The sequence below is a fragment of the Saccoglossus kowalevskii genome, chromosome 2, assembly GCF_978046115.1.
Source record: "Saccoglossus kowalevskii chromosome 2, keSacKowa6.1, whole genome shotgun sequence".
NCBI lineage: Eukaryota > Metazoa > Hemichordata > Enteropneusta > Harrimaniidae > Saccoglossus > Saccoglossus kowalevskii.
This window is the reverse complement of record NC_140642.1, coordinates 4307230-4321674: the sequence shown is the minus strand read 5'-3', so window position 1 is coordinate 4321674 and position 14445 is coordinate 4307230. Positions and strand designations below refer to the sequence as shown.

At 34.5% G+C, this 14445-nt stretch overlaps 1 protein-coding gene across 2 annotated transcripts in view; it reads right to left on the bottom strand.

Annotated features, from left to right (window-relative positions):
• Window positions 1-14445, bottom strand: part of LOC100313739 (sprouty-like protein) — a 32724-nt gene that overhangs the window by 3469 nt on the left and 14810 nt on the right. The window contains exons 2-4 of one of the 2 annotated variants that reach the window (XM_078007117.2): window positions 3006-3183; window positions 1204-1372; window positions 333-373 (exon numbers count right to left, since the gene is read on the bottom strand). In XM_078007117.2, coding sequence (XP_077863243.1) covers window positions 333-373; window positions 1204-1372; window positions 3006-3183 — 388 coding nt within the window. Of the gene's footprint in view, window positions 1-332; window positions 401-1203; window positions 1373-3005; window positions 3184-14445 lie in introns of both variants that reach the window. The other variant, NM_001168190.1, reaches the window with a different exon arrangement.

Here is a 14445-nt window from a genome sequence, read left to right as displayed (position 1 = left end):
TTTTTGGTTTTCTGTCTAATTTGTAATAGAGGATGCATGCAGGCCCCAACTTTAAGGTGTTGTTCAGTCATAGTATGAAGTTAACATCATGAATTATGGTTTACGAAAACACGGTAATAATATCCACCAAAAAAGAAAAGGTTTAAATGCATAAACAACACTAACTGAATACAGCTTGTAGGTCTACAACACAATCACTGCATAGTGTTTTGCTTTTTACAAAACTTTTATAATTTTACTACATCATTCTGTCATTTTTGGCGGGTAAAATGATGGTATGAGAGCAAGATATTTGTCTGTAGAACTTTTTATAAGGAGGTAACATTACTTACAGAAACAAAAACATCATCATCACCTAACTCCGCATCAGTGCCTTGATTCATAGAGGAATCAGAAGAGCCTGAAAGACGAGCACAGAAAGAACAGTGAGAAATGCAAGTACAGACATCAATAGTCTTGCCACGGAGGATGCCTAGAATTGCTGTGAGCATCAGCAATATAAAATGGCCAATATCAGTCACTGTAGAATTACCAACGCAGATAATTGGGAGGTGGGGTGCAAGTGGGGGTGCCAAGTAGATACGATTACTGCAATGAACGTTGTGGCATGTTTCAACTCAAGAAGATCACCAAATGATTTGGTGACTGTAAACCATCAACAACTTACCACGCGCAAATCCATAAAGAGTGGCAGCAATTAAAAGAGAGATATAAAAAATGTTAGTGACATGAATTGACCAAACATAAGTAACCAGTCTATATGGGTGACCTTAAAGTGACCTTACAAACCCAATGTTGGGGAGAAAGTTAGACCATTAATACATGCAAGGTATATTAGGGGTTGAATAACAGGAGCTGACTATTAGAAACTTAAGAAAGTAGTACAACTGGGCAAATTGTTTATTATCCACTCTGTTTTAAGTTTGATTTTTGTTCACACTGCCCTCTATAGGACAAATCTATTGGCAGTTAATATTGGACTATAGAGGGCGAACTTCAAATGGGAGAAAAATAAAAAAAATTATTAAACTTGTTTAGGTAAAGTACATCTTGGAGCACAACCTCCTTTCACTATTACAGACAGTTAATTTTGATATATCTTAAAAAATACTGCCTTTCACTTAGCAGTAAATTTGATATCCATTCTGCTTTCTATGTAAATAAATCACAAAAACAATTTGGTTACTGTAAATGATTACACACCATCCAGAAGATCTTCAATGGCTCGCTTCACCCCTCTATCAAAAGCCCTGGCATCCGCGGTACTTTGAAATGTGAGTCCAAACCTTTTTTCATCTGTTTTCCAATGGTGAAAAGTAGGATTCACTCTTGTGTAAGTTGCATCTTTTCGTAACACACACTCCAATACCACCTGTAAATAAAAGAAAATTTCAATAAACCATTGTTGTTGATTATCAATATTTGCTCTCATGTCTCATACCATGTCTCATCATGTCTCATCATGTCTCACCATGTCTCATCATGTCTCATACCATGTCTCATCCCATGTCTCATACCATGTCTCATCATATCTCATCATGTCTCATACCATGTCTCATCATGTCTCATACCATGTCTCATCATGTCTCATCATGTCTCATACCATGTCTCATCATGTCTCATCATGTCTCATCATGTCTCATACCATGTCTCATCATGTCTCATCATGTCTCATACCATGTCTCATCATGTCTCACCATGTCTCACCATGTCTCATCATGTCTCATACCATGTATAGTAGACACCTATAGTGTATTATTTTACATCATAAAGCAGTGAATCCTTCCAAGAACTGTACCATTTCACTTATAATAACAGCAACCACACATTATAATTTGTCACACTTGCATGACATAATCCCATGCTTTGGACATCTTTAGACAAATTCTTAACTTTACAGTAATCTAAGTTTCCAGACATAATTAGGAAGAAACCAATTCACCATTACACAGTTTTATGAAAATCATTTGAACAATATTCAAACCAATAGCATGGCAGTACCTAATCTCAATACATTGACAAGCTCAAACTGAACACTTTAATATGTACGTCATAGGTGAACTATACTGCGAGGAAAGAGTCTGTCGTCTTTTTATATCAATTGGTGAATAAAAAGGATGATGAAAATCTTATTTATAACAGTAAACAATGAATAGATCGGTGCAGGTTGTTTGATAAGAAATTTAAAATGTTTGATAGTGGAAATGCAAAGAGAGGTCAATAACCCACTCAAATACTTCTAAACTGAGAACAGTGATGAAAAAGCAACAAGTATGGAAAACAAAAGTAATTTGGTTTGGATGGGAGACCAAACATAGTACGCTGAAGTAACTAATTTTCACTTGGAAATTATTTTCACTATTTTCGCTGAAAGGGAGAATCAGTGAAAATGAAACTTAGGGAAAATACTTTTTTTTGGTATATTTTACATTCAACACATCACAAATCAGTGAAATTAAATTTCATACAAAATGCATTTAACATTAGTAGTAGTAGTACTTGTATCATACTGATTTGCATGGTTGTCTTTATGATTTTTCACTGCACGTAGGCATTAAACAAAGAATCACATAATGATTTTAAAAAAATCATAGCACAAAACAGAAGACACAGCCTCGAAAGTGTGATGTTTCTGAACACGTACAATCACAGAATTCTGGATTATGTAGGTGTATTTTTGGCACTTCTAGTGTTAATGCAAACAGAACTGATACGATCTTGTATTGATTCAACGTTTTATTCACAAACGTGTGAACTTCTGAAGGAAATAAACACCCATGCATGGTTGCATAATATGTTTAATATATGGCTCCTAAAAAGTTTCAGAGAATTATGTAATTTTTAAAGATTGAAAGTATTTAGCTCTCTGATAAAAAGACTCAAAAAGACTCACAAAAAGTACACATGTTGAAACTGAACATCTTGCAGTGTACAATTATATTTAGAAATGACAGTTGAATTTTAGAAACACCAAGATACAGAAAGCAGTACAGTTGCATACTTACAGATTGATTCTCTACCATAGTACCGTATATGACATATTCATTCTTCTTGTTGACATCTTCAGGCTGTATTTTACACACACCGACTATACTTAGTGGGCCACCTGCTAAAGGTGTCCATCCACCAGTAGACTCGTCCCTTACCATCACCAGTGCTCGTACTCGTACCACATAACTATCACTGTAAACAACAAAATCAAGAACACATAACTATTACAACCTTGCTCTTAGAGAATCTAGATATTACATGTAATTAACAAGTTAGAATCCAATTCAAGAATGGATACAAACAATACAATAATATATCTAAACAAGCAGCCTCTCGGCTGAGATAGCTCCGCTGTTAGCAATGCACATTTCAATTAAAGAACAGAATGTATCATTAAAAAATGAACAATATGTATAGTATCAAAACAATCAGACTTGCAGTTTTCAACAAGATGTGGAAAATATCACTTTTTACCAAAAAATTACAAAAATATTCATCAAAATTAGAGAATTAAAGATATTATCATGAAATAAACAAATCTGAGTTAGAACCACATGTAGTACCTATATATGTAACATCAAAGCAATTGGACTTGCAGTTTTTAACAAGAAGTCGAAAATATCACTTTTTACCAAAACAACAAAATATTCAACAAAATTAGAGAATTGAAGATATCATCATGAAATGAACAAATCTGAGAGAGGTCCACATGTAGTACCTATATATGTAATATCAAAGCAAATGGACATGCGGTTTTCAACAAGTCGAAAATATCACTTATTACCAAAAATGACAAAAATATTCACCAAAATTAGAGAATTAAATATATCATTACAAAATGAACAAATCTGAGAGAGGTCCACATGTAGTACCTATATATGTAATATCAAAGCAATTGGACTTGCGGTTTTTAACAAGAAGTTGAAAATATCACTTTTTACCAAAACAACAAAATATTCACCAAAATTAGAGAATTAAAGATATAATCATGAAATGAACAAATCTGAGAGAGGTCCACATGTAGTACCTATATATGTACAAGCAGCCTGTCGGCTGAGATAGCTCCGCTGTTAGCAATGCACATGGCAATTAAAGAACAGAAGATATCATTAGAAAATGAACAAATCTGAGAGAGGTCCACATGTAGTACCTATATGTATAATATATCAAAGCAATTGGACTTGCGGTTTTCAACAAGAAGTTGAAAATATCACTTTTTACCAAAAATTACAAAAATATTCACCAAAATTAGAGAATTAAAGATGTCATTACAAAATAAACAAATCTGAGAGAGGTCCACATGTAGTACCTATATATGTAATATCAAAGCAATTGGACTTGCGGTTTTCAACAAGAAGTCGAAAATATCACTTTTTACCAAAAATGACAAAAATATTCACCAAAATTAGAGAATTAAATATATCATTACAAAATGAACAAATCTGAGAGAGGTCCACATGTAGTACCTATATATGTAATATCAAAGCAATTGGACTTGCGGTTTTTAACAAGAAGTTGAAAATCTCACTTTTTACCAAAAATTACAAAAATATTCACCAAAATTAGAGAATTAAAGATATCATTACAAAATAAACAAATCTGAGAGAGGTCCACATGTAGTACCTATATATGTAATATCAAAGCAATTGGACTTGCGGTTTTCAACAAGAAGTCGAAAATATCACTTTTTACCAAAAATGACAAAAATATTCACCAAAATTAGAGAATTAAATATATCATTACAAAATGAACAAATCTGAGAGAGGTCCACATGTAGTACCTATATATGTAATATCAAAGCAATTGGACTTGCGGTTTTTAACAAGAAGTTGAAAATATCACTTTTTACCAAAAACAACAAAATATTCACCAAAATTAGAGAATTGAAGATATAATCATGAAATGAACAAATCTGAGAGAGGTCCACATGTAGTACCTATATATGTACAAGCAGCCTGTCGGCTGAGATAGCTCCGCTGTTAGCAATGCACATGGCAATTAAAGAACAGAAGATATCATTAGAAAATGAACAAATCTGAGAGAGGTCCACATGTACAGTACAGTTCTCGCGGAAGCTTTGGCTTCACTTCAGCTTCACCTTCGCTTCAGCATCGCATCATTATGGCATTGTTATGGCTTCAGCATCGCTTCAATGTCGCGACATTAAAAAGTTAGGCGATTATCGCTTCGCTTCATTGTGGCCTCATTATGGCGACAATGTGGCATCAGCATCGCTTCATCAAACAAAGAAGTACAGGTACTGTACTCATTTCCCCCAAACCTCTTGACCGCTTCCGCTTTTGACCGGTCAATTTCCGTTTTATTTTCGACCGTGCAACAATTCGGACTACTAAAAATTTTCTGGTTTTCATAGATCACGGTTACTAGTTTAGTAACCGTGCATAGATGTTGAACAACCGTCAAAAGTTCAAATACTTTTTGTTTTAACTATCTATAATTATATGCACGCAATCTGACCCTTTGACCTAGATTTGGCTGGGATTGAATATTTTATTTTAGACAATATTCCGACGTGACTCACTGCTACAAAATGTATTCAACAGAAGTACAACATGGTTGTCTGGGTTTCTTTTCCTGATTGTGTTGAGTTTACGATTTGTATAATTATTGTTGTTTCCCCCCAAGCAGAAGACAAGCCGAAGGACCATGAAGCTAAATAGAATTCCCACGCATGGACGTGGACTGAGTGAAAGAAACTATTTCTAAGGCTAAAATAAAAATGACCTACTATTACACATCTTTGTGTATTTGTCAATTTTGTATATATTTGGTATGACCGAATGATCGTAAATACCTAGAAAAATCTCGTCTTTCGTTAATAATTTCATTTGTTTGAAATGTCTACCGACCGTAATTTGTTTCCCCAAACGGTCCCGACGTTCGTCATTCAACACAATCAGCATTTATTTATCGCAATTCATGGGGATCATGTCCCGTAATTTGTCGCGGTTAAATAGTCGCCTTGAAATCGATGGAACTTCAACTACTAGTATCCATTTCTCACCTTGAAATAAAAAAATCGAAGAGCATCGGGGGATATATTATTAACCAGTCTTACGAATCGCTAGCTTTATTTTATTCGAATTTATACAATTCACGAGTTTTCGACATTTGTTGGCAACTTCCGCGCTAAAATGGTTGAAAATGTGGGTGTGGTTTTCTCGCAAAGTCCTGTTGATAATACGGACTAATATGGTTCTGTGACCCAGGTCATGCTCCGATCAGGTGACTCTCAGCCAATCAATGATGTTGTAACAAAACATATTTAACGCAAATTGAAGGGTCGTCGTACCATCCAATCTCCATCGTCGATTCACAAAGTTTTTTTGTGTGCTGTGACAGGCTTCGCAATTATTCACTGGATAACATCGGTATAGTTTGACAAACGGATGGGATTTTACCTCAGTTCAAAAAAAAGAAAAAACAAAACAAACAGGGCTGAGATACAAATCAGTTTTGCAAGTTGGGAAATAAGGTAAACCAGACTGGGGTCGATGATTTTCAGTATCGAAGGACTTCCGTGTGAATCATGATTTTCAAATTGTTCATCGGCTGGTGACCAAATATTTACGGCCACACTAAATGAACACGTTTTTTTTCTGAAGCCCAATAAATTATTCCTGCATGTCAATCGCTATTCGATTTTTTACAGGGCATGGCTCGTTTTCATTCGAAAATATGTTTGTGAGAATACTTTTAAAGTACGTATAGATCGAGCTCAGATCACTGATCGTGACTTAATTTTGAGAATTGGTTGTCAAATTTTACCAGACCGACGCCACCACAACCATCCAATCATATGTTGGAAATGTACGCACTTGTTTTGGAACTTTGTATCAAGATGACTGGCGACGACGCCGACGCACCCGGCGGCGTACGTGTGTGTTGCATGTTTTAGTAGTCCGGGCATGGGGTCGGACTCGGCTAAAACTAAACGAAACACAGAAAAATACCACCGAAATGAGGAATCTGAATCTGCTCTTCTAGCAGCAAATAAAATGAGCGAAAAAAGGTAAATTTTATAACAAGAACAGTTTCACTTCGTATACAGCAAATTGTGTTGTATCAGAACGACGATTGCATCGTGTGATTTGAATTTATCACGATTTTCCTTCCAGTCAATATGAAACTCGTCACCTTGCCGATTGTAATGTACTTGGCTAAGTTTTTGGTGCCCAATACTCGCAACACTAAAATAATTAAACAAGATATCTTTTTAAAATGTCATTTTACTCTTGACCATATTATTTTATTCGCCTTGAATTTCAAATCGATTACATATCGAACTTCTGTACATGTTTTTGTCTACTGCCCTTCTGCGTGCAAATAATGAGGTCATACTCATGTCACAATACTTTGAAGCTGATGCCATGTTGATGCCATGAGACTGCGAAGCTGAGGCCACGATGATGCCACAAAATAGCGAGGCGAACACAGCTTCAATTTTCAATGACGCGAAGCTGATGCCACAATGATGCGATGCTGAGGCGACAATGAAGCCATGCGTAGGCGACAATGATGCCACAAAAGCCAAAGCTTCCGCGAGAACTGTACTGTAGTACCTATATGTATAATATATCAAAGCAATTGGACTTGCGGTTTTCAACAAGAAGTCGAAAATATCACTTTTTACCAAAAATTACAAAAATATTCACCAAAATTAGAGAATTAAAGATATCATTACAAAATAAACAAATCTGAGAGAGGTCCACATGTAGTACCTATATATGTAATATCAAAGCAATTGGACTTGCGGTTTTCAACAAGAAGTCGAAAATATCACTTTTTACCAAAAATTACAAAAATATTCACCAAAATTAGAGAATTAAAGATATCATTGCAAAATAAACAAATCTGAGAGAGGTCCACATGTAGTACCTATATATGTAATATCAAAGCAATTGGACTTGCGGTTTTCAACAAGAAGTCGAAAATATCACTTTTTACCAAAAATAACAAAAATATTCATCAAAATTAGAGAATTAAAGATATCATCATGAAATGAACAAATCTGAGAGAGGTCCACATGTAGTACCTATATATGTAATATCAAAGCAATTGGACTTGCGGTTTTCAACAAGAAGTCGAAAATATCACTTTTTACCAAAAATAACAAAAATATTCATCAAAATTAGAGAATTAAAGATATCATCATGAAATGAACAAATCTGAGAGAGGTCCACATGTAGTACCTATATATGTAATATCAAAACAATTGGACATGCGGTTTTCAACAAGAAGTCGAAAATATCACTTTTTACCAAAAATTACAAAAATATTCACCAAAATTAGAGAAGTAAAGATATCATTACAAAATAAACAAATCTGAGAGAGGTCCACATGTAGTACCTATATATGTAATATCAAAGCAATTGGACTTGCGGTTTTCAACAAGAAGTTGAAAATATCACTTTTTACTAAAAATGACAAAAATATTCACCAAAATTAGAGAATTGAAGATATCATCATGAAATGAACAAATCTGAGAGAGGTCTACCCAAGGTACATATACACCAAGTATCAAAGCATTCAGGCTTGTAGTTTTCAAGAAGAAGTCGAAAAAGTAAAACATTGACACGGACGACGGACAATCACTCATATGATAAGCTCCGCTCGACAAAGTCGACAGCGGAGCTAATAATATCAAAGCAATTGGACATGCGGTTTTCAACAAGAAGTCGAAAATATCACTTATTACCAAAAATGACAAAAATATTCACCAAAATTAGAGAATTAAAGATATCATTACAAAATGAACAAATCTGAGAGAGGTCCACATGTAATACTTATATATGTAATATCAAAGCAATTGGACTTGCGGTTTTCAACAAGAAATCGAAAATATCACTTTTTATCAAAAATGACAAAAATATTCACCAAAGTTAAAGAATCATATCATCATGAAATGAACAAACTTGAGAGAGGTCTACCCAAGGTACATATACACCAAGTATCAAAGCATTTAGGCTTGTAGTTTTCAAGAAGAAGTCGAAAAAGTAAAACATTGACACGGACGACGACGGACAATCACTCATATGATAAGCTCCGCTCGACAAAGTTGACAGCGGAGCTAAAAAAATTGGTTGGCTAAATGTTAGCTGGGAACAATTCTGACCCAAAAAATGAACAATGATATCATCATAATAATATTATTATTTAATATTACCAGAACTTGCAACAGTAAAAACTTCAAAATTTTTACCCCTCCGAAAATTAATTATGAAAGTAATTATTTGGCAAATTTTTGTAATCTATTTGGCTACCAAAATTTACATTGATCACATAATTAATGAAATGGTGGAAAAACACAACAACGCAAGCAATAATTTAGACCGTACCATACGTGTACATGTACACACAAAAATAAAAAAGTTTGCTTGTTATTATGGTTAGTAATGAATTATGCAAAATTCAACTTCTGAAGTAAATGTTTTAGCTTGCTCGATGGATTTTGGCATAAAAATTACGCTCTGGTGAGAAATTTACGTGAATATCTTGCATGAGATGATGAAACAAATTGATATGTGTTAAGTTTGAATAACATTTTTAATCAAAAATCCTTGCTAAGAATAGAGAATTGAAAATATTGCGTAAAGAACAAATCTGAAAAAGATCCAACCAAGGTACCTAACAAACCAAGTATCGAATCAATTGGCCAGGTACATTGTAGATTTTAAGTCACAAATGTCATTTATTGACAACAATTTTCAATCAAAGAAGATGTAGTTGTAAAGTTTGATTGGGATCAGTCAATGTATGACTCTAGAACAGCAATTGCATTCAGCTGTTTTGAGTCCGATCTGAAAAAAACATTTTGGTCCTGTTATATATATTTTCAATGTATGTACTAAGATGGACAATAGCTATGTATCAACAAGATCTGGGTTTGTAATGGCAGAAATGCTTGATTTTGATGAACTTTTAGCATTAAAATGGCTGCCATATGACCATCTTGCATCAGCTCATGAAACATGTATCTTAAGATATACGATGTGTCCATGAAGTTTGAATGTGATCGTCGGGGCATGTCCGAGAAACAGGTCTGAACAGTCTGACCAATGGATGGATGGATGGATGGATGGACTGATTGACGGATGTGGCCAGGTAAATTTTTCTGAATGAATTTGTAGTATATGTTCAGTAATTGAGAGAGAATAATGGACTAATTTAGCTTCATCACAACTCACAGGAGCATATTTATGCAATTTCTGTATTTGAACTCAAGTACATGTATGTGCATGTCTCCAGTATTATAAGCATGTGCCAGCTCATTTGTTACGGTGTTACCCAATGACACTCTTTCTAACAATGTTTTCATGGTTGTAAATTAAGCCACTTTACAACATCACGCATTGTTTATCAGGAAAACAGTCATACTAGTAATATTATTATTACACTCACTGTAACCACCAATGATGACTACGCTGAGAGATCATTTTGCTTCACTCAGGTTTTACCGATAGTAATGAGAATAGAACACAAGTCAAACATGAATGTGTACCATGTAATAATGTTTATTTGCCATAGATTACATAAAAGAATAACAATACAGCAATAAATAATAACTAATAAATATTGATAAATAATAATAATATTAATCTATGGCTGGGAAACAGAAATTAGCTCATGCAGAGCTAGTCTAGTCTGTTTCCCATCAAAATATTATTTTAAATAGCTATTTATTTATGTGACTAACATACATTGTATGTTTGGAAATGTTTGGATGTGTCAGATAAAGTTTACTCACATCCATAATTATAATCTGTTTTATGAATTTATTTGCAACCAGACTTACTCATGTTATCCGAAATGATCTATGTACATTTTTTTTTATTATTTTGATTTTGTCGACTATGAACATTCCAGTTAGCCATCTTTGATCTTATTAAGAAACAAACTGACAAAATTGGCTGCCAGTCGGCCATCTTGGATCAAATCACTAAACCACTGCATGTGGATATGTCAAACAACTAGGCACATGCAAAGAATGAACAGATTCAGTTATAAGTTCGAACGGGAACTAATAACAGTATGAACCTATCCTGAGACACATCAACAATGACCCCTCATCCTGACAAACATGAACAATAATGACAATGTGACCCCCATCCCGAGACACATCAACAATGACCCCCATCCCGAGACACATCAACAATGACCCCCATCCCGAGACACATCAACAATAATGACAATCTGACCCCTATCCGGAAACACATTTAACTTAACTGAAATATAAATAAATTCATATCAGTTGAAAAAAAAAATACCAAAATTACACAACAGCAGAAGTTGGGTTACACAAACAACTATATTTTATACGGTGAAGTTAGTTTATAGTTGGAAAGACCTCGACACAATTGAGATAAAACTCAAAATACACGATATTATAAAATAAACCATTGACAAGTTTATGTCATAATTATTTTCTACTAATTGTTGGTGCAATATTTGTCTATAATTTCATTGTTAATTTTGAACAAAATAAACATACATGTTGTTTTACCATTCCATAAAATATGAATAAAAATGTTCTAAGGTTAAAAAACAAAACTGAAAAAGTAAACAGTTTGTAGACAAGTGTCACAAGTTAATGTGTATCACAATCTGGTCACACAACACTGAGTTTGAATGGAGTAATTATGACAGCCAAACCCAATCGAAATTCTGTAGTATTTAAGAAAAACAAATATTAATAATTTATTACTGACAGAAAAAATAACATAAAAGTAAGAAATGTGAGTGAGGAGGGGAGGGGGGGGGGAGGGGAAACAGCCGCCATTCTTATATTACTGATGGTTAGTCTTTGGACTCAGCACAAGTGGATTATCCTATAGCTTTCATTCATCGCTATAGCAACAAGAAATGGAGTTCCCTACTTATGTTAACCAATGTGCTCCATAGACATGACTACAGCGTTATCTTAGCAAATAAAAAAAATTATATTATATTTATGAATTAAAGTGTCATTATGGGTAAGGTCGGCTAGGACCTTGCACAAAAAAAAGATGATATAGATCTATATATTGGAGAACACAGCCACCATTTTATATTGTGTACATACAGAGAACAAAAATAAGAAAAAATACAACTAAATGTTGACAGATAAATGAAGATTTATTATCAGGTTTCATTTTTACATTTGCAATTGACAAAAAATATTAGTGATGGCAAAATAAGACAACATCAATATTATGAAGAAAGTCAAAGTACGGGGCCGAACTAACCAGAACAGCACAACCTATAATGTGCTCATATTAAATAAAATCAGAAAAAATATTTAAAAAATCAGTTGAAGGCGAACGGACCATGTGTAAGTGTTCAGTAGCAAACACATCATTTTCAGAAATATTTTGTGATTTTTTTGGTGAATATTCTACACCATATCCATGCATAATGTTAAAATAAATTATATAATTTGAATGAACTGATGTGAGGCCTAGCTTTGCCGACTACCCAACGTACCTCAAAAACTGTGCCATATAACGTATCTCTCATGCTACTATCTACTGAAACATTCATCTCACACATTATAACACTACCTCTACACCTACCATATGTGAATGGTGACATCACACATGTCATCCCTAAAATGTCAGAATTGTGTCAACCAGACTATTCCATTACTGACATTGATGAGCGACATCACACATGTCATCCCTAAAATGTCAGAATTGTGTCAACCAGACTATTCCATTACTAACATTAATGACATCACACATGTCATCCCTAAAATGTCAGAATTGTGTCAACCAGACTATTCCATTACTGACATTGATGAGCGACATCACACATGTCATCCCTAAAATGTCAGAATTGTGTCAACCAGACTATTCCATTACTGACATTGATGAGCGACATCACACATGTCATCCCTAAAATGTCAGAATTGTGTCAACCAGACTATTCCATTACTGACATTGATGAGCGACATCACACATGTCATCCCTAAAATGTCAGAATTGTGTCAACCAGACTATTCCATTACTGACATTGATGAGCGACATCACACATGTCATCCCTAAAATGTCAGAATTGTGTCAACCAGACTATTCCATTACTGACATTGATGAGCGACATCACACATGTCATCCCTAAAATGTCAGAATTGTGTCAACCAGACTATTCCATTACTGACATTGATGAGCGACATCACACATGTCATCCCTAAAATGTCAGAATTGTGTCAACCAGACTATTCCATTACTGACATTGATGAGCGACATCACACATGTCATCCCTAAAATGTCAGAATTGTGTCAACCAGACTATTCCATTACTGACATTGATGAGCGACATCACACATGTCATCCCTAAAATGTCAGAATTGTGTCAACCAGACTATTCCATTACTGACATTGATGGGTGACATCACACATGTCATCCCTAAAATGTCAGAATTGTGTCAACCAGACTATTCCATTACTGAAATTAATGAGTGACATCACACATGTCATCCCTAAAATGTCAGAATTGTGTCAACCAGACTATTCCATTACTGAAATTAATGAGTGACATCACACATGTCATCCCTAAAATGTCAGAATTGTGTCAACCAGACTATTCCATTACTGAAATTAATGAGTGACATCACACATGTCATCCCTAAAATGTCAGAATTGTGTCAACCAGACTATTCCATTACTGAAATTAATGAGCGACATCACACATGTCATCCCTAAAATGTCAGAATTGTGTCAACCAGACTATTCCATTACTGAAATTAATGAGTGACATCACACATGTCATCCCTAAAATGTCAGAATTGTGTCAACCAGACTATTCCATTACTGACATTGATGGGTGACATCACACATGTCATCCCTAAAATGTCAGAATTGTGTCAACCAGACTATTCCATTACTGAAATTAATGAGTGACATCACACATGTCATCCCTAAAATGTCAGAATTGTGTCAACCAGACTATTCCATTACTGAAATTAATGAGTGACATCACACATGTCATCCCTAAAATGTCAGAATTGTGTCAACCAGACTATTCCATTACTGACATTGATGGGTGACATCACACATGTCATCCCTAAAATTTCAGAATTGTGTCAACCAGACTATTCCATTACTGAAATTAATGAGTGACATCACACATGTCATCCCTAAAATGTCAGAATTGTGTCAACCAGACTATTCCATTACTGACATTGATGGGTGACATCACACATGTCATCCCTAAAATTTCAGAATTGTGTCAACCAGACTACTCCAATACTGACATTGATGGGGGACATTGCACATACTCTTACCCTATAATGCCATGGGGAGAACCCTGCCTTCCAAAATGCTTCATAAAACCTAGTCTTTGAGCATTGTTTGACTTTTCTGAATACTGGTAATCATAATTAAATAATACTGTAGAATAATTTACTTTCGCTGAAGGGATGCTTCACTGAAAATAAAATCAAGTGAATATACTTTT